At 51.5% G+C, this 26069-nt stretch overlaps 1 protein-coding gene across 14 annotated transcripts in view; it reads right to left on the bottom strand.

The window, feature by feature from the left end:
• FMNL2 (formin like 2) overlaps positions 1-26069 on the bottom strand; it is a 111916-nt gene that overhangs the window by 24011 nt on the left and 61836 nt on the right. For 9 of the 14 annotated variants that reach the window (XR_004241106.1, XM_032113707.1, XM_032113714.1 and 6 more), the window contains exons 2-9: positions 24536-24619; positions 16696-16776; positions 13863-13939; positions 12082-12165; positions 9963-10115; positions 8678-8797; positions 3449-3557; positions 2375-2451 (exon numbers count right to left, since the gene is read on the bottom strand). Coding sequence is in view for 13 of the 14 variants with exons in the window: in XM_032113707.1 (XP_031969598.1) it covers positions 2375-2451; positions 3449-3557; positions 8678-8797; positions 9963-10115; positions 12082-12165; positions 13863-13939; positions 16696-16776; positions 24536-24619 (785 nt within the window). In the remaining variant the exon portion in view is untranslated. The remainder of the gene's footprint in view (positions 1-2374; positions 2452-3448; positions 3558-8677; positions 8798-9962; positions 10116-12081; positions 12166-13862; positions 13940-16695; positions 16777-24535; positions 24620-26069) is intronic. The other 5 variants (XM_032113716.1, XM_032113721.1, XM_032113717.1 and 2 more) reach the window with 1 other exon arrangement.

Below are 26069 nucleotides of genomic sequence, written 5' to 3'. Positions count from 1 at the left end.
AGCTGCAGCCTCACCCCGTGGGTTTTTAACCCCTTGGAATGAATATCCCTGCAAGGTGCACAGTGCTGATCCAGGGAATTTCGCCTCTCCCAGGATCGTGCAGTTTTCCCCCCCGTCTCAAAGCTTCTCAAACCATGCAGGGATTGAAATCCCGAGTTGGAAACTCAAGCAAAAAGGCACTGGCAGAGCTCTGGCAAAGGCAGGGCAGTGTTTGAGAGCTGCTGCTCCCAGGGAATTCCCTGTACGCACCTGGAGGAGCAGCTTGGCACCCCCCACCACGTTCCTTGGAGCCCAGTTTTTAATGGAAGTGCTTCTAATTCCAATCTGCAGTTTTCCTGACCCAAATCTGAATTATTCTCCATAATAATCTGTATTTATAGCCACACACACACACACACAATTCACTGCAGGAACACAGGATGTTGGAGCATGTCCTTCTCCTTAAAAATCAGGAATCGGAGCTGATTTTCAGCAGTGAAAACAGAGAGAAAATGAGATCACTGAGGGAAAAACATGCAGCAAACTCAGTGTAACCCTCATGGAAATAATCTACAGTGTTTTCTTCCAGGATTCCTGGAAAACAAAAGACTTTCTGGGCAGCTGAGCTCTGAGCAGAGGCAAACCATGCACACACAGAAAAAAATTAGTCCCATGCTCAAGCAGCGACTCAAACCAGATGTTACAGAACAAGAAATACCTTGTGGCTCTCAAAGGGTCAAGGTTATCTTTGGAAACCAGAAAAAATGGTCCCTTCCCTAGGAAATTTTAAATGGAATGTTCAATTCTGCCTCCTCAAGGGTTTGTTTAGGTTTTATTTTTCCCTCCTGCCACAAAAACTTCCAAGGTGTTTCGGGATCAAGGAGCTCTCATGGGGATTTGCTGCAATGTCCCCTCTGAGGGGGATGTGTGTGGGGAGGGGATGGAGATCTCTGGGATTGGAGTCTCCAGCGCTGCCCACACCTCTGGGATGAGCACAGGGAAAGGGCAGCTCCAGCTGTGCCTGTGGGATGTGTTTGGGAATAACCCGAGGAGATGGAGTCCCTGCAGTCCTGCCCCACCCCCTGCCCGCTCCCTCTGCAGTGGGAATGGGATCAGCCCCCCCAGTCCCCAGGATGGGCTCAGCTCTGCAGAATTCCCTGGAGCTGCTGCTTCCCCGTGGCACATCCCAGCCAACCCTGAGCACCCAAACCTCGGGGATCCCAACAGCTCCCATGGGACTAAACCAAACACAGTTTGGGGTTTGAGCAGAGCTAACATTCAACTCAGTCCTCAGATGGTTTTAGCCACATTTTAAAGCAGGTTTGTTATTGAAATAACCCACGTCTTCCAACAGTGAAAATTTGGGTTCTCCCCTGATTTGCAGGCACTGGAAAACGATAAAAATGATTACAAATGATTTAATAAAAAAATGATTAAAACAATAAACTTCCCATTTCTCCTTGGCTTGCTGAGTTGGGGCTGACTAAAAGAAAGGAAGGAAGAACCTGCTTCCCTCAGGACAAGATTCCTGCTCCTGTGCCCAGCCCCAGCCCAGGCTGTGCAGACACACACCCGGTGCTGGTTATCACCCCATCCCCCTGTTTCCCCTTTCCCTGGGGACATCTCTGTGTTGGGTTTGGATTTGTCAGACCTGCCAAGGCTCAGAACTCCAGGCTCTGCTGGAGGTGGGATCACAGGGATGTGTGGGAGAGGAAGAGACATGGAATCACCAGCAGTTCCACTGAGCAATTACAGCATCATGCCGTGGCTGCGACCTGACCCAGCACAAGAGTGAAACCCTCTCCCAGAGAAATTCCAAGCTCAGGATCTTGGATAACATTTTGTAATGAAGATTTTCCCTCTCTTCAGGAAAATCCCACATTAAGCTGCTCATTGCCAGTGGGGTTTCCTTGCACTGCAACAGAGCTGGGGGCTCCAGCAGCCAAATTCCAGCTGAATCCCAGAATCCCAGAATGCTTTGGGTGGGAAGGAGTTTAAAGATGATCCAGTGCCACCCCTGCCATGGGCAGGAACACCTCCCACTATCCCAGGCTGCTCCAGCCTGGCCTTGGGCACTGCCAGGGATCCAGGGGCAGCCCCAGCTGCTCTGGGCACCCTGTGCCAGGGCCTGCCCACCCTTCCAGCCAGGAATTCCTGCCCAATATCCCATCTAAACCCACCCTCCTTCAGTCTGAAGCCGTTATGGAAGCTGGAGAATCAGCAGCTTCTGAAAGCACTGGAATTAGACGCCCACTGCTCGTTTATCCGCACCATTCCACACATTCCATCTGATCCAGAGCAAAGGCTGCTTTTTCCACAAATGCCCCTCTGGAAGGCCTTTCCAAGCCCTCTTTACTCACCTGCTTGTTCAGCCCTACAAGGCAGAGGAGCCTACCTGGGGTTCTTGTTGTTCAGGCTTAGTGCAATCTCATTGACGGCGTGAGGGTGGGACATGACCATGTTGAATCCGTACTGGGAAGAGAAGGGAGAATCCCGCTCAGTCTGACACCAATGAATGCTCCCCAAATCCAGCCAATCCCAGCCCCCTGACCAGATCCTGTGGCAGCTTCTCCTGGTGCTTTAAGCTGAACAAAACCTCGTGGAATTTACCACTGGAATATTCCATTCTCCCGCCGTACCTAACAACTTCCAACTGGGTATTCCATGGTTTTACAATTCCCACCCATTGGCATTGTTGGAAGTGCTGGGCTTGGCCATTTCAGCAACAAAAATGGCCCAAGAGCTGCTCCTACACCACTCCCAACCCTCTGCTCGTTCCTTTCTCCTCCAATCCCTGTTTAATTGTCCTTCATTTCTTGTCTAAATGGGAATTTGCAGTCCGGCTGCCACACCCGACTCTCCTGCAGGCCCTGCACGAGCACTGCTGCCTTTGCTCCCCACAAACCAAACGGAATTCCTCTGGAATCTGCTCCCCTGGTTACTGGAATTGCTGCTTGCATCCTTCCCAGAGCTCCCACAACCCCCTCCCAACTCCCAGTCAAGGTGTTCACCACAGATTTCCTTGGTTTTAGCTGAAAATCCCAAATTCCTGATGCTCCCAGGGCATGCTGCATGATCCCAGCATCCCACTGGAGAGAGAAAAAACTCAGGAAAATAAGATGAGCTTGGTCGAGTGGATTGATTTCCAGTTATCCCAAGTGCTTTGCCACAAGCACATCCAAGGGAAAACTTGGATTTTCCATCATCTCCTATTTCGGAGTGTTAGCACTAAACTCCAGACTAATTATAACCTAATCAGCTGCATGTCTAATGAACAGGAGCTGGCCCAACATTCCCAGGCTCTTATTCCCCTTCCCTAAATCCCTAAATCACAGGATCATTTCCCATTCCTTCCCGTTTTATGACAATTTCAGTATTTCCATCCATTTTCCCTTAAAAATCCCCCTCTTTTACCTTCCCTCCCCCCTTCCCACCACCCCAACAATTCCCTGCTCCCCAGGGGAATTACCTGGTAGTTCATTATGGCCCGTAAGCACATGATGCACACGTGGACATCATCCTTCTTACTCACTAGTCGGGAATTTTTCAGGGTTCTTCGGCTTGGCAAGGTGTTGTAGCTGCAAAAAAAAAAAACAACAAACCCCATTTCTCATCAATCCCAGGATGATTTCTAAGGAGTGGAAAGAAAGGAAGAGGAATATCCCTCCGCTGGGTGAGAATGCAGGAGTTTTCCAGAGGACAGGCAGAAAATATTCGTGGGAATAAAGGAGGAAAAGGTCCTGGGATGTTTAACTGGCAAGGATAAAAATCCAGTGCTTGGCTCCAGCAGGAGCTGCAGCTGAGCCCTTCCTGCCAGCACAGGTGGCAGGGAATATTCCCAAGAAAACAGGGACAGGGAATGTCACACTGGTTTGTTGTGACTTCCTGGCTCATCCCTGGATATTCCCTCTGTTTAATCCACAATAAAACAAGGACAGGGAATACCACACTGGTTTGTGTGACTCCTGGGCTCATCCCTGCAAATTCCCTCTCCAAATCCATGATAAAAGCAGGAACAGGGAACACCACACTGGTGTGTGTGACTTCCTGGCTCATCCCTGCAAATTCCCTCTTCAAATGCACAAACCAAGAGGAACAAGGTCCCACACCAGGGCTGGGTGCTCCCTGTGCCCACCCTGCCCACGGAGAGCCCACAATTCCCAGCTTTCCACAACCCCTCCCCTGGGCTTTCCCTTCCCGGCTGTGCCGAGATGAAAGAATCCCCAAATTCAAAGCAGGATTCAGTCAAAGGAGGGGTTTTTTCCATCCATAAATATGAATGAATCCATCAGCTCAGGGCACTGCAGGATTTCGGGAAGCGTGACCCAGTTCGGGATCAGCACAGAGGGGTTGGAGCACCGGAGCTGAATTTTGGGAGCAGCACAGGAGGAGGCTGCTCTGGCCCCAAGCTCTGCACCTGCACCTGGGTATTTGGGATGCTCCTGGTGGGAATGGGGGTGCCAGGATGGTCCCACATCCCTCCTGCTTCCCCTTGGATCAGCTCTGTGCCCACAGCGAGCCCAGGGCTCATTCCTGTCCCAAATGTCCCTTCCCCAGTCACAGCAGGAGCAGAGCGACCTCAAACTGGGAATCTGAACTGGGAAGAGATGGTTCCTACACTGCTTTAGCTCAGATTTAAATTCTTTTCCCTACATTTTAAACCCCATTAATGAGATCTTTATGGTGCCACTGTTGGAAGAAAAACAATCCCCTCACTCAGTGCCCAGTGAGCCACATCCCTGAACTTCAGGACTGAAGCATCCACCAGTTCTGTTGGCTCTAAGAAAGGGGAGAAAGTCTCCTTAAACAAGAAAAATGATGGTAAATCCAGATTTTGGGATTTCCAGATGCCTGGAGAAACAGAACTGGGGAGCAAGGGTACTCCAGCATGTCCAATACTGGGTCTGATCTGCCTGGAAGTTCAGCTTGGATCCAGCCACTTGGATGGAGCCTTGCCAAGCCGAGATGATCCCTCCTAAACCTCTCCCTACCTGGGTGACTTTCCAGGCACCTGGAGCCAGGCTGGGAGAGCTGGGAACGTTCACCTGGACAGGAGAAGGATCCAGGGAGAGCTCCGAGCCCCTTGCAGGGCCTGAAGGGGCTCCAGGAGAGCTGGAGAGGGACTGGGGACAAGGCCTGGAGGGACAGGACACAGGGAATGGCAGGGATGGATGGGATGTTGGGCCCACAGGGGGTCACTGGTGCCACCTCCCTGCCCAGCAGGGCCATCCCAGAGCACAGGGTTGTGTCCAGGTGGGTCTGGAATATCCCAGGGAGGGAGACTCCACTCTGGGATCTGTTCAGGGCTCGGGCACTGCGCAGGGACAAAGTTCTGCCTCCTGTCCAGGTGGAATTTCCTGGGATCAGTTCCTGCCCCTTCCTCTTGTCCCACTGCTTGGCATCACCCAAGAGCTTCCCCTCGCGCCAGGGGACAATCCAGGTGAGACCTGGACATGGAACATGCCCTGGAGAGCTCCTGTGCTGAGCCAGCCCCTCCAGGCAGAGGGAATTCTGCCCTGGATTCCCACCCCATCCCCTCAGCAGACGCTATTCCTTCCCACAGCCACCAGAGCCAAGAATTAACCAGGATTTTTGTACAGGAACTCCTGAACAACAGCTCAGCCGCTGGAATTCAGGCTCAGGATGCTTTTCCTTGTGTCTGCAGCCATTCCAAGGCTCTCTGATGTTTTTGTTCCCTCCCCCAAGGCGGGGCAGGCCGGTGGCAGCTCCCACACCTCCCTTTGTGAGCCAGGGAATGGGTGGATGAGCTCCTCCTGCTTCTCCCTCATTCCTGGTTCCCAAAAACTTGGCCCAGCAGCTGGAGGACTCGTTGGGTTTGATTTCCTGTCTGCTGCAGGTCCCAGATGATGTCAGCCCAGGATATTTATCCTGCTAATTCATGGCAGATGGTTCCTCTTTCATTTCCCCGGCCCCTCCTTGCAAGGGGAGCTGCAAAACCTTTCCCCTGCAGAAGAGCAGGAACTGAGCAGCTGAGCCTGGGGAAGCTCTTGCAGAGGGGATGGGTTCCTCCTGCCAGTCCTAAAGGGGGTGGCACCTGTGGGGAGGGAGCTCATCCAGAGTTTTGGGATGAGCAGGATGAGGGGAAGAGCAGGACTTCAACTGCTCAACAACCAGGAAAGCCAGGGCCAGCCCTGGGCTGGAATACACAGTTTGAGGTTCTTTTTCTCACCCAGATCTGACAGAAAAACGTTTCTGTTCAAGAATAATTTCGTAATTTTTTTATATTTTAGGGCCATGGAGATGCTCTGAGGCCTGGAGCTCCTCAGCTCTGGAGCCAGGCTGGGAGAGCTGGGAATGTTCACCTGGAGAAGGGAAGGACACAGGGAGAGCTCCGAGCCCCTTGCAGGGCCTGAAGGGGCTCCAGGAGAGCTGCAGAGGGACTGGGGACAAGGCCTGGAGGGACAGGACACAGGGAATGGCTTCCCAGTGCCAGAGGGCAGGGATGGGTGGGAGATTGGGAATTGGGAATTGCTGGCTGGGAGGGTGGGGAGGGGCTGGGCTGGAATTCCCAGAGCAGCTGTGGCTGCCCCTGGATCCCTGGCAGTGCCCAAGACCAGGCTGGACATTGGGGCTGGGAGCAGCCTGGGACAGTGGGAGGAAGGTTGGAATTAGATCCCAAACCCTTCTGGAATTCCATGATGTGCCCAGTCCCGTGGTGCAGACTTTGAATGCTCCAATTTAATACAAATTCCAGCTGATTTCTGCCATCATTTTTACCTTTTGATCTGGTAAAAACCATCCTGCTCTCCTCTGGCTCCCAGGAGAGCAGCCCAGGGTGGGTCTCACAGAGATGAGAAGCTGAAATTCATCAGGGCTGGCTGGATTTGGGGTTCCATCCCTGCAATTTTGCTGGTGGTGGGTTGGGAACTGTGGGGTTTGTCTCAACTGACAGCCAAAAATTCCTTCAGAAAGGAAGGTTTGGGCCCATTTGGGGTTTCTGTGATCTGCTGGAGCTGCTCACAGAGATGCTCTGTTGAATTAGGAAGCATCTGACAAAAATGATGCCTTCCCCGGGCCCCTGAGCAGTGCGAGTGTCACTGGCAAACTCGGGGACTGCAGCTCCCAAAACCGTGGCAGATTTAAGCCCAGTTACTGAACACACTCAAAGCCCATTCCCAGATTTGCCTGGATGGTTCTCTCCTCATGGCCTCGGCAGATTCTGGAGGAGGAATCGAAGTTTCTCATTTCAATCCACACGGAAACTCCAGTCCTTTCCTCAGAAGAAAGGGAATTTCTAATGGGCTGGGATGCTGCAAAGCCTGCATTAATATTTATCTGACAGCAGAGGCTGGCTCTCAGTAAAGCTCCTTCTCCCAAAAAAGCAGTAATGAAATCCCCAAAGGTTCTTCCCCCTTTTTCATCCTCCTGCCCTCATTTTGGTGTTGGTTTCCCAAATCCCTGTGCCTCCTCTCCAGGAAAAAAAGCCCCTCTCAGTTGCCAAGGAAACGCAGGGAGGGGGGAATTGGCAGGTTCAGCTCTGCTAAAAAGAGCTGTGGGGAGGCAGCTGGACTTGGAACTGGAGAGGGATGGTCCTGGAGGATGGACAGAGCTCTGCCCAGCCCAGGCCAGCTCCTGAATTTTCCATTACCCTGGGGAGGTTTTCTCAGCTTTCTCCTTTTTCCTCCAAGAGGGAAGAGCAGATCTTTCAGCTTGGATGGGGCTTGGGAGAGTGGGAGGTGTCCCTGCCCATGGAATGGGGTGAGTTTAAACCTTTCCAACCCAAACCAGTCTGAGATGCTGGGATTCCTTTCTCCTGTTTGCACAGTTTCCACCATTCCAGGAATTTCCACACAGCCTGGGTGTCCCCACATCCCAAAAATCTCATTTACCACCCGGAGATGGGGCAGAACCTCCTGGTTTTTCCCAAAAAAAACACCCTGTGCCCCCTCCTCAACTGAGCACCTGCCTTGATCTGAGGAGGAGATTCTCTCTCAGTTCACCAATATTTACTAATTATAAAAATTACAATTTAAAAATTATAATTATAAAAACAACCCTCCTTTCTTAAAAATCTCTCACCTACCTTTAGCTTTCCCTTTTTTTTTAACACACATAATCCCCAGCTACTGAAAAAAGACACTTTTAAAAACGCACCTTTAAAAAAAATGCACCTTTTCAAAAATGCTATTTTTAAAAATAGACTTTTTAAAGAAATACACATTTTAAAAAATACCCATTTAAAAGAAATATTAAAAATACAGATTTTAAAATACAGATTTAAGACAAAAGCCCCAAATCCAGGTAAGCTGCCTCAGGTGTGAGATGGCTCTGGAGGAAGGGGAAACTTTTGGCTGGAAAACTCTGTCAGGTCCCATTTCCGTGGCAGTTTTGGGGATGAGCAAAGTCTCTATTTCTAACAAAAAGAGGAAACAAGATGGACAAGGACTACAAGCTCTAAGCTTAGGTACAAAACACAACTACGTGCACCATGAGAAGGAGAACTCGGCTCTTGCCTCCAGGCCAACCACGCTTCCCTCTCTCCGCGAAAATCCCGCTCTACGGAAGCCAACTACGCTCAGGATTATAATGTGATAACCACACGTGCTGGAGCCTGCAGTCCTTCTCCTGGGGCTGGGGCTGTCCCAGTCCGTGTGGCCACCAGATTATCCATGGCATGGGAGCAGTGCTGGCCCCGGGGCTCCATGCCCTGCAGGGGACACCTTGCACTCGGACTTACGGGATTTTCCGGGCGGGAGCCTCATCGGCAGAGCGCAAAGGGAAGCTGCTCCAGAGGCAGGTGGCTGCCAAGCAGCTCTGGCAGCATTTGAGCTCAAGGTGGTCGGGCAGAGAAACCAATCTGATGGTGTGTGACAGGAGATGAGAGCGCCGGGAAGGATGGGAGAACGGGGAAAGAGCGTTTGAGCGGGAAAAGGGAATGGAGGAGACGTTGAAACGGAGAGTCAGACACGAAAGGAATAAAGGGAGATGTGAGAAGGGGAAAAGGGTGGAAGGAAATGAAGAGAAACAATGTCAGAGACATGTAAGGTATTCCTGGTTTAGGCACTCCTAATCCCAAACACTCCTCCTTAGGGAACGGCGGAACCGGCACCTCCTGCCAGCTCGGGCTCTGCCACTTCTGGCAGAGCAACTCAGGAGCAAAGAACACCAAAGCCACTAAAAAACCCCTAAATCAAGTGGCCAAGTGATCCTGCTGCACTCCACAGCTGGATTTCTTTCCCAGAGCTCTCCTCCTCTCCAGTGCCTGAGGGCTGGGAATTAAATCTTCCAGGTACAAGGTTTGGAGCCACTCAACAACATCCCAGGGCCAAGGGCACTGCCTGGCAAAGCAAAACCACCTCTGCTGGAAGGGAAAGCTGCAAGTGAGGTGGCTCCACTTTTGGACACTTCTCTGCTCACAGGATTATGGAGCAAAACTCCATAAAAGCCAAAAAAATCCCAAAGGATCCAGCACTCAGAGCTGCAACCCCAGTACCAGGATGTGAGGGTGGTGGTCGGGGCAGGACATCCAAGGAATGGAAGAGGTGACTGTCAGTCAATCCTGGGAAGTGATCCTGCCTTTTCCACAAATTAAAAAAAAAAGGAACATTGGGAAAGAGAGACTTGGTAGTAAAGCGTGGAATGGTGGGAGTGAAAGCAGGTCTGGGGGAGGGAAGTGGCCTTTCCAAAGAATCCAACATCCCCTTCATGGCAGCACGGAAGGAATGTGCTGCTGGAAGAGACGGGACACAGGATGGGAGCCCCAGACTGGCTGGGTCCATGGAAATGCTGAGCTGCATTTTGGAGACGAGGAATGGCTTCCTCTGCACAAGGAATTGCATCCTCGGCTCATCCTGCCCTCGGAAGTGATTCCTGCCCCTTCCCCAGCTGCTGCCCTGAGAGGCTCCTTCCACCTCAAACCACCAATTCCTTAAGTGCCACTCCTCTGCTGGGAAAAGAGGGAAGATGAGGGATATCCCAATGGGAAAAGCTGTCCCACACTGCAGATCCCGAGGATGCCGTACCGGAGGGTCGAGTGTCTGCCGGAGCGGGAGATGCTGTTCCCAACGGGAGAGGGCAGATTGCTGCCCCTGTGCAGGTCCTCGATGGATCGGCTCCAGGGCTTGGACTTGTCCATGGAGCTCTCCACGCTGTTCTCCAGGCTTTCAAAGTCAAATCTGCAAGGAAACAGGGATTCCAAGGCCGGGTTAGGCGGGAGAGACGCGCGCCGAGTTCTCCTTCCCGCCGCAGGTTTTGGTGGCATCACAGAATCATTGGACAGAGCCAAATGGGCCAAAAACAAAGGAAAAGCTCTCCAAGATCTCCAAGATCATCCCAGTGCTCCCTCAGTACTGGGAAAGTCCCTTCCCACCCAAACCAGTCTGGAATTCTGTGGTTTCAACAGGTGGAATAATGATGGAAAAGGAGAGTTAAGGACAACGTGGTGCTGGAGGGACATGGAAAAGTCCAGGGAAAGAGGATGAGCTTCACATGGGGGAAGGAAATCCCAGAACCACAGGTTCACTGAGATTGGAAAAGCCCTCCAAGACCATGGAGTCCAACCATTCCCAGCCCTGCCAAGGCCACCACCGCCCCTTGTCCCCAGGTGCCACATCCGCAGGGCTTTGAATCCCTCAGGGACACATCCCAACAGGATCAAACAGCTTCTTCAACATAAAATAAATCCAACACTGGCTGCTGGCTGATGAATAGCCCTGCCTGGAAGGAAAGAGCGGGAATTCTGGGAGCTCTCTCCAGTGAATCCCCATAAACCAGCTGTGCAAGCACCGCTTCGGTTTCCTCCATCCCAGCTCGGCCCCACAAACCTCCCAGCACATTCAAATATCACCACAATCATCCCAGATCCCCTGATTTCTGACTCCTTGCCCGTTGTTCCAAGCAGGAATTGCTTGTTCCCCTTCCAGCTCCCGAGGTTATTACTCATGTTCCCCATGTGAGAGGGGAAAAACCCAGCGAGTTCCTTGCGTACGTTTGTATAAATTTAGGCAGAAAGGCTCTGTACAAACATTTCTTTTTGCTGTGCACCGTTTTTTCCAGTGGGTAACATTTTAAACCATAGGATTTTCCCTCATAAATTTTCCTGCAACCCCACCACAAATCTCTTTTCTGGGCAGTGCCAGACATAAATCTGATGGCAGCCTTGCTAAAAATAAATTATCAGCTCTCCCCAGCTGGAGTTTCTACTCCAAAATTATCTTTAACCTTTGTCATTTTTATATAAAAAAATCTGCTACGATATCCTGAGCGAATGTGGATTCATTCCCCATCCCTGGAATTGTCCACAGCCAGGCTGGATGGGGTTTGGAGCAACCTGGGATAGTGGAAGGCTCCCTGTCCATGGCAGGGATGGGCTTTAAGGTCCCTCCCAACCCAAAGCAGTCTGGGATGATTCCATGACAATAAAACAAAGCCTCAGCTGAAGATCTCCACTGAAAGCTGATTTTCCCCACTGGTTTTTCAGAGCCCGTGTCATGATTTACGACCCAAACGTCTAAACCTGATCTCAACTTCCCAGATGTCAGAAAAAAACACCGTTTCCAGTCTTCCCAACTTCCAAAATGCCCCTGGAATTGCTCCTGAGTTGTGCTGCAGCACATCTGCTGCCCAGGACCCCAGGCCTGCCTGCCAGGAGCCTCGGGAGCAGCGCCTGGGGGGTGGGAATCCCTCTGAACACAGCGGGAACACAAAGCCTTGGGCTCAGACACCAATTCCAAACCTATTCTCAAGGAATCCTGCATCTTTCCACACATTTGTGGGATGGGTTTCCCACCCTTAAGATGCTCAGAGACCAAAGATAAAAAATGTGAAGAGAGATGAATAATCTCAAGGTTTAAATTCCGGCCTTTTTTTGCCTGCTGTGACGAAATAATTCCAGACTCCCTTCAAGATTTCCTCTGCCCTCAGGCCCACAGAATCATGGAATTATTGAGGCTGGAAAAGACCAGCACCACCAAACCACGTGCCCAAATTCCACATCTACTCCTTTTTGAACAATTCCAGGGATTGTGACTCCACCACTGCCCCCTGGGCAGCCTCTTCAATGCTTCACCCCTTCTTAATGAAGGAATATTCCCTAATATCCATGTATTTACTGGCAGGGAATCCTGGAAATGTCTCACTTACGTGACTGCATACTGGGCAAAGGACAGGTATTCCACCAGGACATCCAGGCCTTTGTTCTCTTCATTCAGGAACTCCCTGACCCATCTGTGAGAGAAACACCAGACAGCAGAGCCTTAGAACTCCCTGGAATTCCCAGAAAAACCGGAGACAGAGCCACTGCAGCACTTTGGGTCTCACTCAGGGGGAAAAAAAGGCTTGTTCAAAATGATTTAGAGGACTTTAAAGATTCCTTTAGATGCCTTTCCAAATGTACTGAAATGAGGTTTTTTTGCAGCACTGTGAAGGTCAGTTCCTAACACAGGGGCCTGGCTCAGGTTTTCTCTCATCCTGATCTCCAGCAGGCTGTAAAAGCAGGAGAAGAATCTCTGATGGATATCCTGGATGTGCATTTAACAGTAATTTTACCTCCTTTTTTTTAAAAGGTATTCACCTGCTACAGTGAATTCTGGCCCCTGGGTTTTGCAAAATAATTCTGAAAAATCGATTATCTTCCAAAGCTTTGAAAATGCCAAGAAAAATTTGAAACTCCATCCATTGAGGGGCAAAGCCAGGGGGAAAAGGAGCCTCAGCACAGCCTCAGCTCTCCTCTGAACCCCAATTGGGACGGCAAATCCCCTGGGAGTGGCTGGGTGCCACTGGAATGAGGGAATGCAGGGAGGGAAGTGGAGCTCCAGGCTCGTGGAGTGGGAATTCATCACCTCTGAGTTATTCTGATCTTCAAGACGGACATTTTTGATTCTTTCCCTGCTAAAACAACCAGCCTGGCCTTTTATAAAATGTGTTTTGAAAGAAATCCTTCAGCCAGGGGCACCAAAGAAATGAACCCTGGTCCTGTCCCCTCTCTCATTGCCCCGGTGCAGCACCGAGGATCCTCCTGCTCATCCTGAATCCAACAGCATCCATGGATGCCTCAAGCCTCTGGTGGGGAATCCTTTGTGCTGGGAAAGGAGGGAAAACCTGGCAGGGCTGTGGGAGGAGATTTTGGGGTGGTGCAGCTGGAGGGAGGGATCCCATCACCACACTGGGAACTGCAATTCCTCCCACAGCTTAAAACACCTCCATTCCCTCAAAATCCCAGCAGAATCCCGAAAAATCGATGGAATTGAGCTGGAGACAGTGTGTGATCATGGAGAAAAACACTGGAAAAGCTCCCTGGCTGATGTCCCAGTGCTGGACCAGCTTCTGATCCCACAGGGAGGTGAAATTGGTGGGAATGTGGATGGGAAAGGGATGTCTGATAAAAAACTAAAGCTCTGGCAATTCTACTGCAGCAATTTGGGATGGATTTCCTGCTTGGTGGATAAATCCTGGTGATGTTATTCCCAGCCAGGCTCCACGAGCTGCCCCACGTTAAAGCTATGAAGCAGCAGGGGGGTGAGATATGAATTTATAGCTGCAGCATTATTTTTATTCTGGACACAGCCACACTCCCTGTGCTCTGACTGAGCAGGAGCTGACTCCAACCTTCCCTCAGCCTTCAGAAAAACGTGGATGAATCCATGAGGAAAGGATTAAAGCTGAATTATCCTCCTGAGATGCCCAGCTCCCCTTAACTAAGCCCATCAGGCTTTAATTAGCAACCGAGTGGCATCACTTCTTGACATGCACAGAGGGGTTTTCCCAGAGACAGGCACCACTAGAACTACAAAATAAATTAATAAATAATTTTTTAAAAATCACTGAATAACAAAAGAAATTAATAAATTAATAATTTTTAAAAAAATAATTGGAAAAAAAAACCAAACCCAAACAACTGAACCAGAGGCATCAGAAATTCTTACCCGATGTGGTTTGTCCTCAAGGAAATTTCCAGTTCTCGGAGCACCTGAGTCGACTCCTGGACTCGTCTCCTGAATTTCTGCAATGGAATGAGCAGCAAAAATAACAATTAGGCTCTATTAAAAAATATCAACATCTCGCCCAGCACAGAGGGAATAAAGAAAACACGGAGGTAACTGAGAACTCCTCTAAATCCCCCAGGAATGCAGCAACAACAGCCCAGCAGTCAACAAAAAACACATGTGGAGAAATCCCTCCTGCTCCCAGGAATGTCCTGGAGCTTCCAGGACGATTAAGGAAGTTAAAAGCCTGGAGACAAATAAACATTTCTGTATCAACCAGGTTTCGGTTTAGCATCAAACTTTCTTTTGAGGATTGCAGAGCTCCTCTTCTTTAGGAAACGAGGTGACAGAGAGCCAACGGAGGCACCTCAATCCCATCTGGAGGAGGATTGGAGGATCCTCTTCTCCCTGCCCACGGAGAAGTGCTGAAACAGCTGGAGAAATCCCTCTGGAGCAGTTTTTTGGCATATTCTCATTCCTGAACAAGGCAGATGAGAGCTGAATGGGTGAAGAAGGGTAAGGGCAGGCTCAGGTGGGATATTGGGGAGGAATTCCTGCATGTCAGGGTGGCACGGGTTGGAGGCCAGGTGGAGCCATGCAGCAAAACCAGTGAGACCAGCTCAATCCCAGCAAGAATCCCGGTGGGATGAGCTCTGCCATCCCTGTGGAAATCTTCCTGTGTCAGCCAGGGCTGAGGAAAGGCTGCGGGTGATCCGGAATGACCCAACAACAGAGAGGAACTCAGTGCAGTTATTTTTAGGCCCTTTGGGTTTGTCATTTGTCACGGGACCCTTGGATAAGAAAGGCTCCAATGTGAGCCCACGGAGCGAAGCCAAACACGGAACAATCTCCAAAACCCTCCGGAGAAAAAACACAAAGACCCCGTTCACCGGGCTGGAAAAAATCCCTACAGGGAAACGTCAAGGTTTCCTAGGAAATGGTTTCCTACTCCTGGTTGGAGGCCCCAGTAAGAGCAGCTCTGTCCCAAGGCATCACTCTGCCCAAGGACACGGGGCGGGAGCACAGGGAGCGAGGGGCACCCTCCTCATGCCATGGAATCGCCGCGGCAGGATCCGTGTTTTCCACAGGGAACCGACCTGGGAGCACCGCAGGGCAGCACAAAGCAGGGATTGTGGGGATGAGGCAGGGCCAGCCCCTGGCAGCACCTGCTGGGCTCTGCTGCCTTTTCGGGGGGTTCTAGGGGCTCCTGGAGTTGTCACCATGGATGGAGCTGGTCACCATGGATGGAGCTGGTCACCATGGATGGGAACTGTCACCATGGATGGAGCTGGTCACCATGGATGGAGCTGATCACCATGGATGGGAACTGTCACCATGGATGGAACTGATCCCTATGGATGGAGCTGGTCACCATGGATGGAGCTGATCCCTATGGATGGAACTGATCCCTATGGATGGAGCTGATCACCATGGATGGAGCTGATCCCTATGGATGGAACTGATCCCTATGGATGGAGCTGATCACCATGGATGGAGCTGATCCCTATGGATGGAACTGATCCCTATGGATGGAGCTGATCACCATGGATGGAGCTGATCCCTATGGATGGAACTGATCCCTATGGATGGAGCTGATCACCATGGATGGAGCTGATCCCTATGGATGGAACTGATCACCATGGATGGAGCTGATCACCATGGATGGAGCTGATCCCTATGGATGGAGCTGATCATCACGGATGGAGCTGATCCCTATGGATGGAGCTGATCCCTATGGATGGAACTGATCCCTATGGATGGAGCTGATCACCATGGATGGAGCTGATCCCTATGGATGGAACTGATCACCATGGATGGAGCTGATCACCATGGATGGAGCTGATCCCTATGGATGGAGCTGATCATCACGGATGGAGCTGATCCCTATGGATGGAGCTGATCCCTATGGATGGAACTGATCCCTATGGATGGAGCTGATCACCATGGATGGAGCTGGTCACCATGGATGGAGCTGATCACCACGGATGGAGCTGATCCCTATGGATGGAGCTGATCACCATGGATGGAGCTGATCCCTATGGATGGAGCTGATCACCATGGATGGAGCTGATCACCATGGATGGAGCTGGTCACCATGGATGGTGCTGATCCCTATGGATGGAGCTGATCCCTATGGATGGAGCTGATCACCATGGATGGAGCTGATCCCTATGGATGGAGCTGATCACCATGGATGGAGCTGATCACCATGGATGGTGCTGATCCCTATGGATGGAGCTGATCCCTATGGATGGAGCTGATCCCTATGGATGGAACTGATCACCATGGATGGTGCTGATCCCTATGGATGGAGCTGATCACCATGGATGGTGCTGATCCCTATGGATGGAGCTGATCCCTATGGAGGGAGCTGGTCACCATGGATGGTGCACTCAGGTGCACTGAGTCTCTGCCAGGCAAATTCCCAGAGAAAATGACTCAGAAGTTGGACACCCCTTCCCAGGGGTGAGCAAAGGGCCATCAGACAGTGGTTTAGCCAAAGCCAGGCCTAGAGCCCAGCTCAGGGACAATCTGTCCGATTATTTATTGAAGCCAAGGTTAGTAAAACAAGCTGTGCTCCATGTCACATGCTCCTCAGCTTCCCAACATCTGCTCTCCTTCCCAAGCTGGAAAACAGCAAAATCCCAGTTTCTCTTTCCTTCTCCCGGAAACTTTTCCGGGCATTTGCACAAAGGCAGGAAGGAACCTGGACCCTGGGACCATCCTGGCTGAGGAATGAGGGACAGGCAGGAGGAAACAGGATACTCCTCACCTTCCTGGTCACTGCTGGGTCCAGATATCCCTTCAACTTCTGGATGTAAGTGTGTGGAGGATTCTTCACTTGGAATCTTTCCTGGAAAAGAGACAGGAATGAACATCAGCCATTTTTCTTTTATGCAGGAAACACGTGCACCACGTACATATTAAACCATGTTTATTTATAATACATTATATTCATGCAAATAAAGTACATTAAAATGGATCTCAGTATTTATATCAACAGTATAAAAATACACCTTAAACTTTCAGTGGGAATGCTGAGTTTTAGTTGCACATCCATCTGAAGTTCGAGGGTTTCTGCTCAGCAGGAGCATGGAGAGGAAGGAGAAGGGTCAGGGGAGTGGATGCATGTCCATGATGGATTGAAACCATCACCATAAAATCCAGGAGACCTTTTTAACCACTTGGAAAAATCCTTCCACTGTCCCAGGCTGCTCCAAGCCCTGTCCAACCTGGCCTTGGACACTGCCAGGGATCCAGGGGCATCCATGGAACAACCCATGCCAGGGCCTCCCCACCCTCCCAGCCAGGAATTCCTTCCCAATATCCCATCCCTCCCTGCCCTCTGGCAGTGGGAAGCCATTCCTCAAGGTCCCAACACCTCATGCAGGGGGACACTCGATCTCCAATCCCCCCTCAGCCCCAGATCACAGATTTTGGTGACAAACACCAGCTCTGTCTTCTGAGAGCTCCCTGATTTTTCCCTGCTTTCCCAGTGGCCAGCTGGAAGTTTATCCCACCAAAGCTGCTGTGAAACATGAGCTGTTCCATGAGCAGTGTGCTGTGTCCAAACCTCCTCATAGCATTCCCAAAAGTTCTGATCCTATTTGTATCTTGGAAGAACTTTACGCTGTTCTGCCCCTTTCCCTGAAGGAAAGATCTCATCCCAGTCTCCTCCTGAAATTTCCCAGTTTATAACCGTTATCTGAAGCCTCCCTTTATTAGGTCAGGATGCAATTTTGGATTATCCCAAAGTTATTCCAGAATGAACAGGACACTGCTGCCCAGTTACCAGAACTGTCTGCACACCACAAGTTCTTCCTGTTATTATCTTGCTGCTTGCTGGAAAAAAAAAGTAATCCTTCATGGCCAGCAGGAAAAAAATGAAGGAAAAACTCTTCCCTGAGCTCCACCAGCCCTGGTGGGAGCTCTGGAAGTCACAGAACACTCATGGCTTTCCTCTTTTACAGCTGGATTCTTTTTCCATGCACCTCCACACAGCTCTGGAATTGGCATTTCCTTTTTTATCTCAAAACCAGCTCAGAAAATGCAAATTGCTTCACTGAGGGTTCTTCTCTGGTCAAAGTGACACCAGCAGAGCTTGTCCTGCTCCAGCACCACATCCACCATCACAGACAGATTCCTCCTGGCTCTCCCACATGGATTCTTGGAGCCAGGCTCACCTCAGGAGCTCCCAGGGGGCAGACAGAGATTTCCTGGAATCCCAGAGTGGTTTGGCTGGGAAGGCACCTCAAGGATCACCTAACTCCTCCCTCCTCCCACTGCCCCAGGGTGCTCCAAGCCCTGTCCAGCCCGGCCTTGGACACTGCCAGGGATGGGGCAGGAAGGGGGGCTCCTTCTGTGGTTGTGTCCCAGGGGTGGGAGAATGATCCCAGAGTGGTTTGGGTTGGAAGAGACCTCAAGGATCCTCCAATTCCAACCCCTGCCACGTCCTCCTGGCAGCAGTATCCCATCCCAACAATGCTCCATGGTCCCTCTCCCATTTATTCCCCCCTTTTTGGGGGTTCTCTCCTGCTGACAGAGCTGTGCTCAGTCCAATCCCCCAGAGAAGCTCTTCTGCTCTCATGGATTTATTTCTCTTCCCAACTGATCAACCCTCATCTGCTGAAGTGACAGGAGCTTTTCCCAACTGCCAGTTTCAATTGCCTGGAATCTTCAAAATGAAATGTTTAAAGAGACTCAAGGAGCACATTCAAGAGTCTGGGATGCAACTACTGGATGGTTTTGTTTGTTTTCTTCAAACCTGGCTGTAATTACGTATTTATGTCATAATCTCTGCAGCAACTTCATTTAAAAAGATGCTGCTTGTTCCTGTGGAGTGGAATTATTTGGGTTAAAAGATTTTCAAGACGTTATCCATGAACAGCAAACACCAGCAGTGCTCTTCCCTAAGGACTGACCCAGAACCACTTGTGGTAAACATCTCCTAGGCCTGGAAACATTTTTACAGCCCCTTCAAGTGCTTCTTTTTTGCTGGTTTGGAAAGCTAGGAGGGATTAGCCTTTAAAATTGCCCTTTCCTGGCTATGATTCCTGTCTGGCTTTATCCAGCTCAGAGTGTTTTATATTTGAGGCTGATTAAGAAGCTGCAAGAGCCAGGGCTGGGGCTGTGCAGCAAGGCCTCTGGGTCACCCTGGATGTCTGCTCACAGCCACCCCCTTCCCAAAAATCTGACTGGGAGCTCCCAGGGGATGGGAAGGCACGCTGCTGGTTGCAGGCTGTGGACATTGGGATGTGGACATTGGCTGTGGACATGGTCCTCCTTGGGAGCATCCCAACACCCACACTTCCCAAGGCACTGCTCCGCCTTAGAAACCATAATTAAAGGGTTAAAAATCCCTGCTTTTTCCTGTCAGCTCCTCCCCTCCACTTCTGGCAATTCCCACCCACTCCTTGGCCAGCTCTGCTTCCAACCTCAGGATTTGACACCATCTGAACGAGGAGGTCGGGGATTTTTACCACACACATAAAAAGCCTAAAATCCGGATTGGAGCGGCCAAACTTTGCTCAGCAAATACTGAGGGGTGACATCACGGCTGGGACGTGGTGGCTTCCCTGGATTGAGCCATTCAGACACAACAAAGTTCCTAAATCCTGGTGAAACCTTTTTTATCTCCGCTACGTGACTCCCGTGAGCTCCAGCATTATCTGCAGCCTGAAAGGACACGGGCACGGAGCAGCAATGAGTCCACACTGCCTTTGTCAGCCACCTACAAAGCAAACGAGCTTAATTCCCAAGGATAAAGGCCCTTTTTTACTTCGAAAATCCCTCAGGAGTGGTGTTGTAAGCCAGGATGGAACAGCACAGGGAATGCAAGGGCAGCAGCGCCAGAGATGAGCTGGGCCCAGCACCTCCCTTTGGGGGAATAAACAGGGAGAATTCACTGGGATTCAGTTCAGAGAGAGATTTTGGACAAGGGATGGAGGGACAGGACACAGGGAATGGCTTCCCACTGCCAGAGGGCAGGGCTGGATGGGATATTGGGAAGGAATTCCTGGCTGGGAGGGTAGGGAGAGCCTGGCACAGGTTATTCCATGAATGCCCCTGGATCCCTGGCAGTGCCCAAGGCCAGGCTGGAATAACCTGGGACAGTGGGAGGTGTTCCTGCCCATGGCAGGGGTGGCACTGGATGGATGGGCTTTAAAGTCCTTTCCAACCTAACCCATTCCATGATTCCATAATTCAGGGGAAAAGCCTGGATGAGGAGCACAACACCGCTCCAGTGGCTCCTTCACCCACAATTTGCACTTTTTTTTCCGACGGATACAGGAGGAAAGGGAGGCTGGGGGGGCTTTGCTTCAGCGGCCGAGAGGAACTGCTGCACTTCTGCATTTCCTCTTCCACGTGATCCTACAAAGAACTCGGCACATCTCCTGATCACCCAACTCTGGAAAACGTATTCATTCCGGAACCAGGAAATTGTGGCTTTTCCAACAATCCTTGGCTCCCAAAAACATTCAGGGCATTTTTCTGCATTAGCCCATATGTTGTTCTCATTATTATCATTATCCTTGCTAAGCTGTTTCATTCTTGGGATTCACAGATGCCGGGGAAGCACCCGACTCAGGATCAGAATCCCACAGGAAGTGCTGGGAGTGCATAAAACCCATGGACTGGGATCAGTGGGGAAGGAGATGGGACAAGGAGATGGGGAGCAGTGTCTCCTCCCTCCCGAGGCACAAACACATCGTGAACACGGTGCAGGATTCCCAATCTCCCACAGCTCCGGAGGGTGGCTCGCTCCTGTCCCAGCAGCACTCCAGCCATTCCCGCCAGCAGGACAACGTGTCACTTTGTGAGTGTCCTTATGGAACGAGGTGACAGCAGCTGCTCATCCCTGCCCTAATGAGGAGGCAGAATGATCCACTCCCCCAGGATTAAGGTTCTGCCAAAGCAGGTCACCGTCAGCTCCCTGCTGCACCCAGCTGCTGCTCCCTCATGCCAGGGGTGCCGAGCCCTTCCCAATCCCAAATCACTGAGCCTGGGACTCCTCGTGCCCTTATCTCCAACCTCTCCATCCCTCCTTGTCTGACCTCCCCTGCGCCTCCTCTCCCAGGGTGACTCAGTCAGATGAATGAAGCCACGAGTGTCCCAAAGTCCAGCTTCTCCCGAGTTCAGTAAAACATGGGATTTTCCACCCTGTGTTTACCCCAAGAGGGCAGATTCCCTGGAATAAACCATGTTTTTTAAGCAAAGGCTCTCAAACCAGAGCTGTAAATGGCTTCTGCAGCACAGGCAAAGTGATGGAAAATCCTTGGCTGGATATTGGCAAAAACCCCTGCGTCTCTGTTGTGAAAGGGTCAAAGGCACCAAAAGGGCTCCCAGTCCCCTCAGCACAGTCCTGATGAGAAATCTGGGCTCCACTGAGGAATTTGGGACAAAAAAATGGCCCAGCACCTCCACAACACCCTGTTCCTCGCTCAGTCCCTTCTCCATCAGCCATCCATGGATCCCTCAGGCAGGGAAACCCCCTGGCAGCAAAGCTGAGGGGTGGCCCAGCACCCCACCCACCAAGGCCATCCCAAGAGCTCCACGTGGCCACCAGCCTCTGAAACACCAGGCACCTGCCTTCTCCTGGAGCTTCAGCAGGAAAGGGAGAGCTCTACAAACACCTCAGGAGGAGATTTTGGGTGCAAACCTCACAACTTTCCTGTGGGTCTCTTCATCCCTTACTCCCACACCTGCCGTGTGTCCCAAGGCGAGGCCACCATTTGCCATTAGAGGGCAATGAAGAACTTTGCAGGATGTCCCCAAGCCCTTCCCTCCACATCCATGTCCCTCTGCAGCACCTCCTGGCACCCAGCTGGACACAGGCCTCGAGGACACCAAAAGAGCCCTCAAGGATCCCATTTCCTGGATTTCCACACATCCTCATCGCTGCCTGGATCATTCCCAACACCAACCCCTCAGATGGCCACCATGACCTTTTTCACAGTGGCCAACAGATTTCCTGGCTTTCCTCTTTTCCTCCTTCTTGTACCTTATCCAGAGAGGTCAGAGCAAGCCCTGAGGACAACACTGAGATGATTGGGAAGGTTTATAGACAAAGGAAGAGAAAATTCCACATGGGATGAGACCTCCACAACCAGCCCAGCAGCCCTTACAGTGATTCAAACAATGCACATAATCCTATTCATGGCAGATTATTATTCATTATTATTATTATTATTAATTACTATTGTCATCATCATCATGAAACCGGTTCCCCACTTTTGTTAATCTCATTTTTTGCAAAAGGGAGAGTTCCCTTTGGGGGATTAACTCCTAATATTCTCCCAATATTCCACAGATAAATATCCAGGAACCGCTGCACAGACTGTTTAGAAAACACCATTTCTGGACACTTTTTTCCTTTCAGATCTAAGATGAGAAGCAGCACAGGAGAGAAGGAGTTCATTTCCTCATTGATTTACAAGCAACACCAGGTGAAAATGGTGTAGTGGGTGAAACCAAGGGAAAACAGCAGTCAAAATCTGCATCCGTAATAAAAACATCCTGCACAACCCCTGCTCCTGGAAGGGCTCTCATCCCTGTAATTCCAGGGACAGATATAAATATTTCACACCCCATATGCTGCGTTTGGGGCTTTTAGTGGCACCTGCTCACACTGCTCTGATTGAGGGGGAACATCAGGGAGCTGTGACAGACCCCAGCCCCTGCTCCCTGCCCAGCGTGTCCCATGGGATGGCTGGACATGGGAAAGGTGGCACTTGGTCACCTCCTGCTCCTGCTCCTGCCAGGGCTGGCCCCACAGTGCTGGTTACATCAGCCCTGCGCTGCTTCCCTGCCTTTCCAGAGGATGGGAAGGGCCTCATCCCAGGGAAGGGACTCATCCCAGCCGGGGGGTGGACTCGGAGTTGTGCAAGGAGCTGTTAAGAGCCGCGATTACTCCAGATTGCAGATTTCCTTCCCATCTGCTCATCCCTCCTATCCCACCCCAGAGCTCGGGAGTGAATCAGCAGCAGCTGCAAAGGGCTGATCAGCTCCAAGGTGGGAATTTGCACATCCAGGCTGGGATCAAACGGCTTCTGCCTGTCCCGCTGCCAACCGGGAATCCAGCACGGAGCTCAAACCTCTGCAGGACGCTCTGGGAACACCCGTGACACAAATCATGGATTAGGCTGGGAGGGACCCTAAAGCTCATCCAGTTCCACCCCCTGCCATGGGCAGGGACACCTCCCACTGTCCCAGGCTGCTCCAAGCCCTGTCCAGCCTGGCCTTGGACACTTCCAGGGATGGGGAATTCACAATCCCTCGCAGCAGTTCCTGCAATTTTTGAGTGTCTCACTAAATGGAGTCTTTAAATAGCTCAAGCTTTGCATTCTCTGCACAGGAAACTCATGGGGAAAAAAGCAATTCTTTATTAAGCTTTACTTTAAGGTACCTGTGCAATAGATTTAAACTGCCAGAGGGCAGGATTAGATGGGATATTGGGAAGGAATTCTTCCCTGTGAGGGTGGGGAGGCCCTTGGATGGAATTCCCAGAGAAGCTGTGGTTGCCCCTGGATCCCTGGAAGTGTCCAAGGCCAGGCTGGATAAGGCTGGGAGCAATCTGGGACAGTGGAAGCGTCCCTGGGGTTGGCACTGGGTGGGCTTTAAGGTCCCTCCCAACCCAAACCAGTCTGGATTCCATGATTGGATCAGACACCCCCCCTGTAACAGCTGAATAGGAAGTGTCCCATAAATGTCTTTATCCCAATGTCCCTGAGCTCCCAGCACGGCTGCACCTCCTGCCAAACTCTCACCCTGGTTCTGCTGAGTTTACATCCCAAGGGAACATCCCACTTTCCCAGTGCTGGATCAATTATTTTCATTAGCCATTACTGCTGAAGTCCATGGCAGTCCCAGTTTTGCTGCTGGCTCCCAAATTCAAATCCCACCTTTGGCGCATTTCGTTTTCCCCAAAACGCCTTTCCTGTTTATCCATCGCATCCTGTTAGTCGCTGCACAGCTCACGAGGAGATGCCTCAGCATCTGGCACTGCCTGATCCGAGGCTGCTCCCAGCCCCTGGAGGTGAACAGGAGTTCAGGCTGCAGCAGCAGCCGCCTGGCCCTGGAGGTGCCAGCTCCAGCCGTCACCACGGAGCGTGATGTGGGCAGCCAAACACTCCCTGGGTTGAGATCATTTGCTCAGGACACACAGGGCAAGACTCTGAGGTCAAGCCGAGCCTGTGCAGGGCAAAATCAGCAGCGTTCAGCAGCCAGAGGGAATCCAGGATGGAAATATCAGAGGGGAAAGGGATATCCCTGTGTGAGGTGGGAATTTCCACAGCCAGGCTGGGACCAAACAGCTTCTGCCTGTCCTACTGCCAACACAGCCTCCAGCACGGAGCTCACACCTCTCTGGGACACTTGGAGAAACATCTGTGACACAAATCATGGAATGACAGAATCCCAGATGGATCAGGTTGGCTGCAGGTATTACTGCAAGGCCTCTAGGAGTGGTCACCAACAACGGAGCAAAAGCCAAAGGAATGAGTGTTGGAAACTCCTGGGAACAGGCGCCTGCAAGGTCTTGCTCAGCCCAGGGACGCTGTGGATGGAGCAGCTGGAAAGAGGCACCCCCCAAAGGCTCTCCCGAGGCTCCTTACCTGGTCACAGATGAGCTCCCACTTCTTCTCGTTGTCGTACTGCCGCAGGAGCCGGGCTTTGTCGGGAGGCAGGTTCATGGCATTCTGTGGAGAGACAGGAATATTGTGAGGGATCAACCAGGGCCAAATCCAGCTGGGGCAAACCAAGGCAGCGTGGCTGCGGTTGTTGAATTGTTTCACGTGAATTCTTGATGCCAGGGTTGCTCAGGAACGTTCCCTCTCCCTGTTGGTTTTGGCCCCAAAAGCGCCGCTGAATAAACGAGGCACCCACGGGCAGGGCTGGGCCACGCTGGGACACACGAGGTGAGACTGAGGGCCAGCCCTGAGCTCCAGGTTCTGGGCTTTTAGGAAAAGATTCCTCTCTGTGAGGGTGGGGAGGCCCTGGCACGGCTTCCCAGAGAAGCTGTGGCTGCCCCTGGATCCCTGGAAGCGTCCAAGGCCAGGCTGGATAAGGCTTGGAGCCGCCTGGGATAGTGGAAGGTGTCCCTGCCCATGGAATGAGATGAGCTTTATAAGGCTCCTTCCAACCCAAACTACTTTGGGATTCTGTGACCAGCCACCTCCATCCAGTGAAGAGGACAGGATTCCCTGAGCTGCCACAGCACAGGAGCCACTCGGTGCCCCAGACAAGTCCTGTTCCCTTCCCCTGAGGGAACATTCCAAAGGGAAACACCCCCCACTGTCGGCTGGGGCTGCAGGACAGTCCTCTCCCAACAGGATCGTGAAAGGCCACTTCATTTTAACTCCAACAGCTAGCCAGGTTGGAAACGCCACCACATGCCACCTTATCTGGATGACACAGATCCCGGAGTCAGGATTGCTGCTGCCCAACCCCCCGAGATAACAATCCCAGCCTGTGAGTGACAGGAGTCAGGAGGAAGGGGAGAGGCAGCAATTATTTGATCCCTATCGTTCCTGGCTCCTTTGATGTGAGATCCCCTTCCAGGACAGCTCTCTGGGAAGGGCTGTGCAGGCCACTGGCTCCCAAGGCAGCATTCCCAAGAGCCCTGTCCTGGAATGTGCAGCACACCTGTTGTGCTTGTGCTCCTGGAGAACCCAGGACACCTGGATGGAACCCAGGACACCTGGATGGAACCCAGGAACACGTGGATGGAACCCAGGAACACCTGGAGAGCTCTGCAAACACCACACCTGGAGAGGATCCTCATCAGCCCAGTCGAGCACAAGCAAGGCCAAGTGGTGGGTGGAAAATCTGTTGAGCACCTCTTGGGCTCCAGCAGCTCCTGGGCTCCAGCTGGAATTCCCAGACTGGCCCCAGTTAACCCAGTTAACCACAGGCCTCTGGCAGTCCATGCCCGGTGGGGAAGAGCCGGCCAGTCCCAGCGGCACCGGACACAACAATAAATCAGAATGAGTAAATCGGAGTTTCGGACTCAAATCCCACTCCAGGAGCAGCTTCCCAAGGCTTCAATGGGCAGCCTCCAGCTTTATTCCAGCAGGCTGTCCTGGGGATCCCTGGAACCATCCCAGACCCACACTCTGCCCAGACCTCCTCCATTTCCTCGCACAAACC

This window comes from Corvus moneduloides, chromosome 7 (assembly GCF_009650955.1).
Source record: "Corvus moneduloides isolate bCorMon1 chromosome 7, bCorMon1.pri, whole genome shotgun sequence".
NCBI lineage: Eukaryota > Metazoa > Chordata > Aves > Passeriformes > Corvidae > Corvus > Corvus moneduloides.
This window is presented reverse-complemented; position numbering and strand designations above follow the sequence as displayed.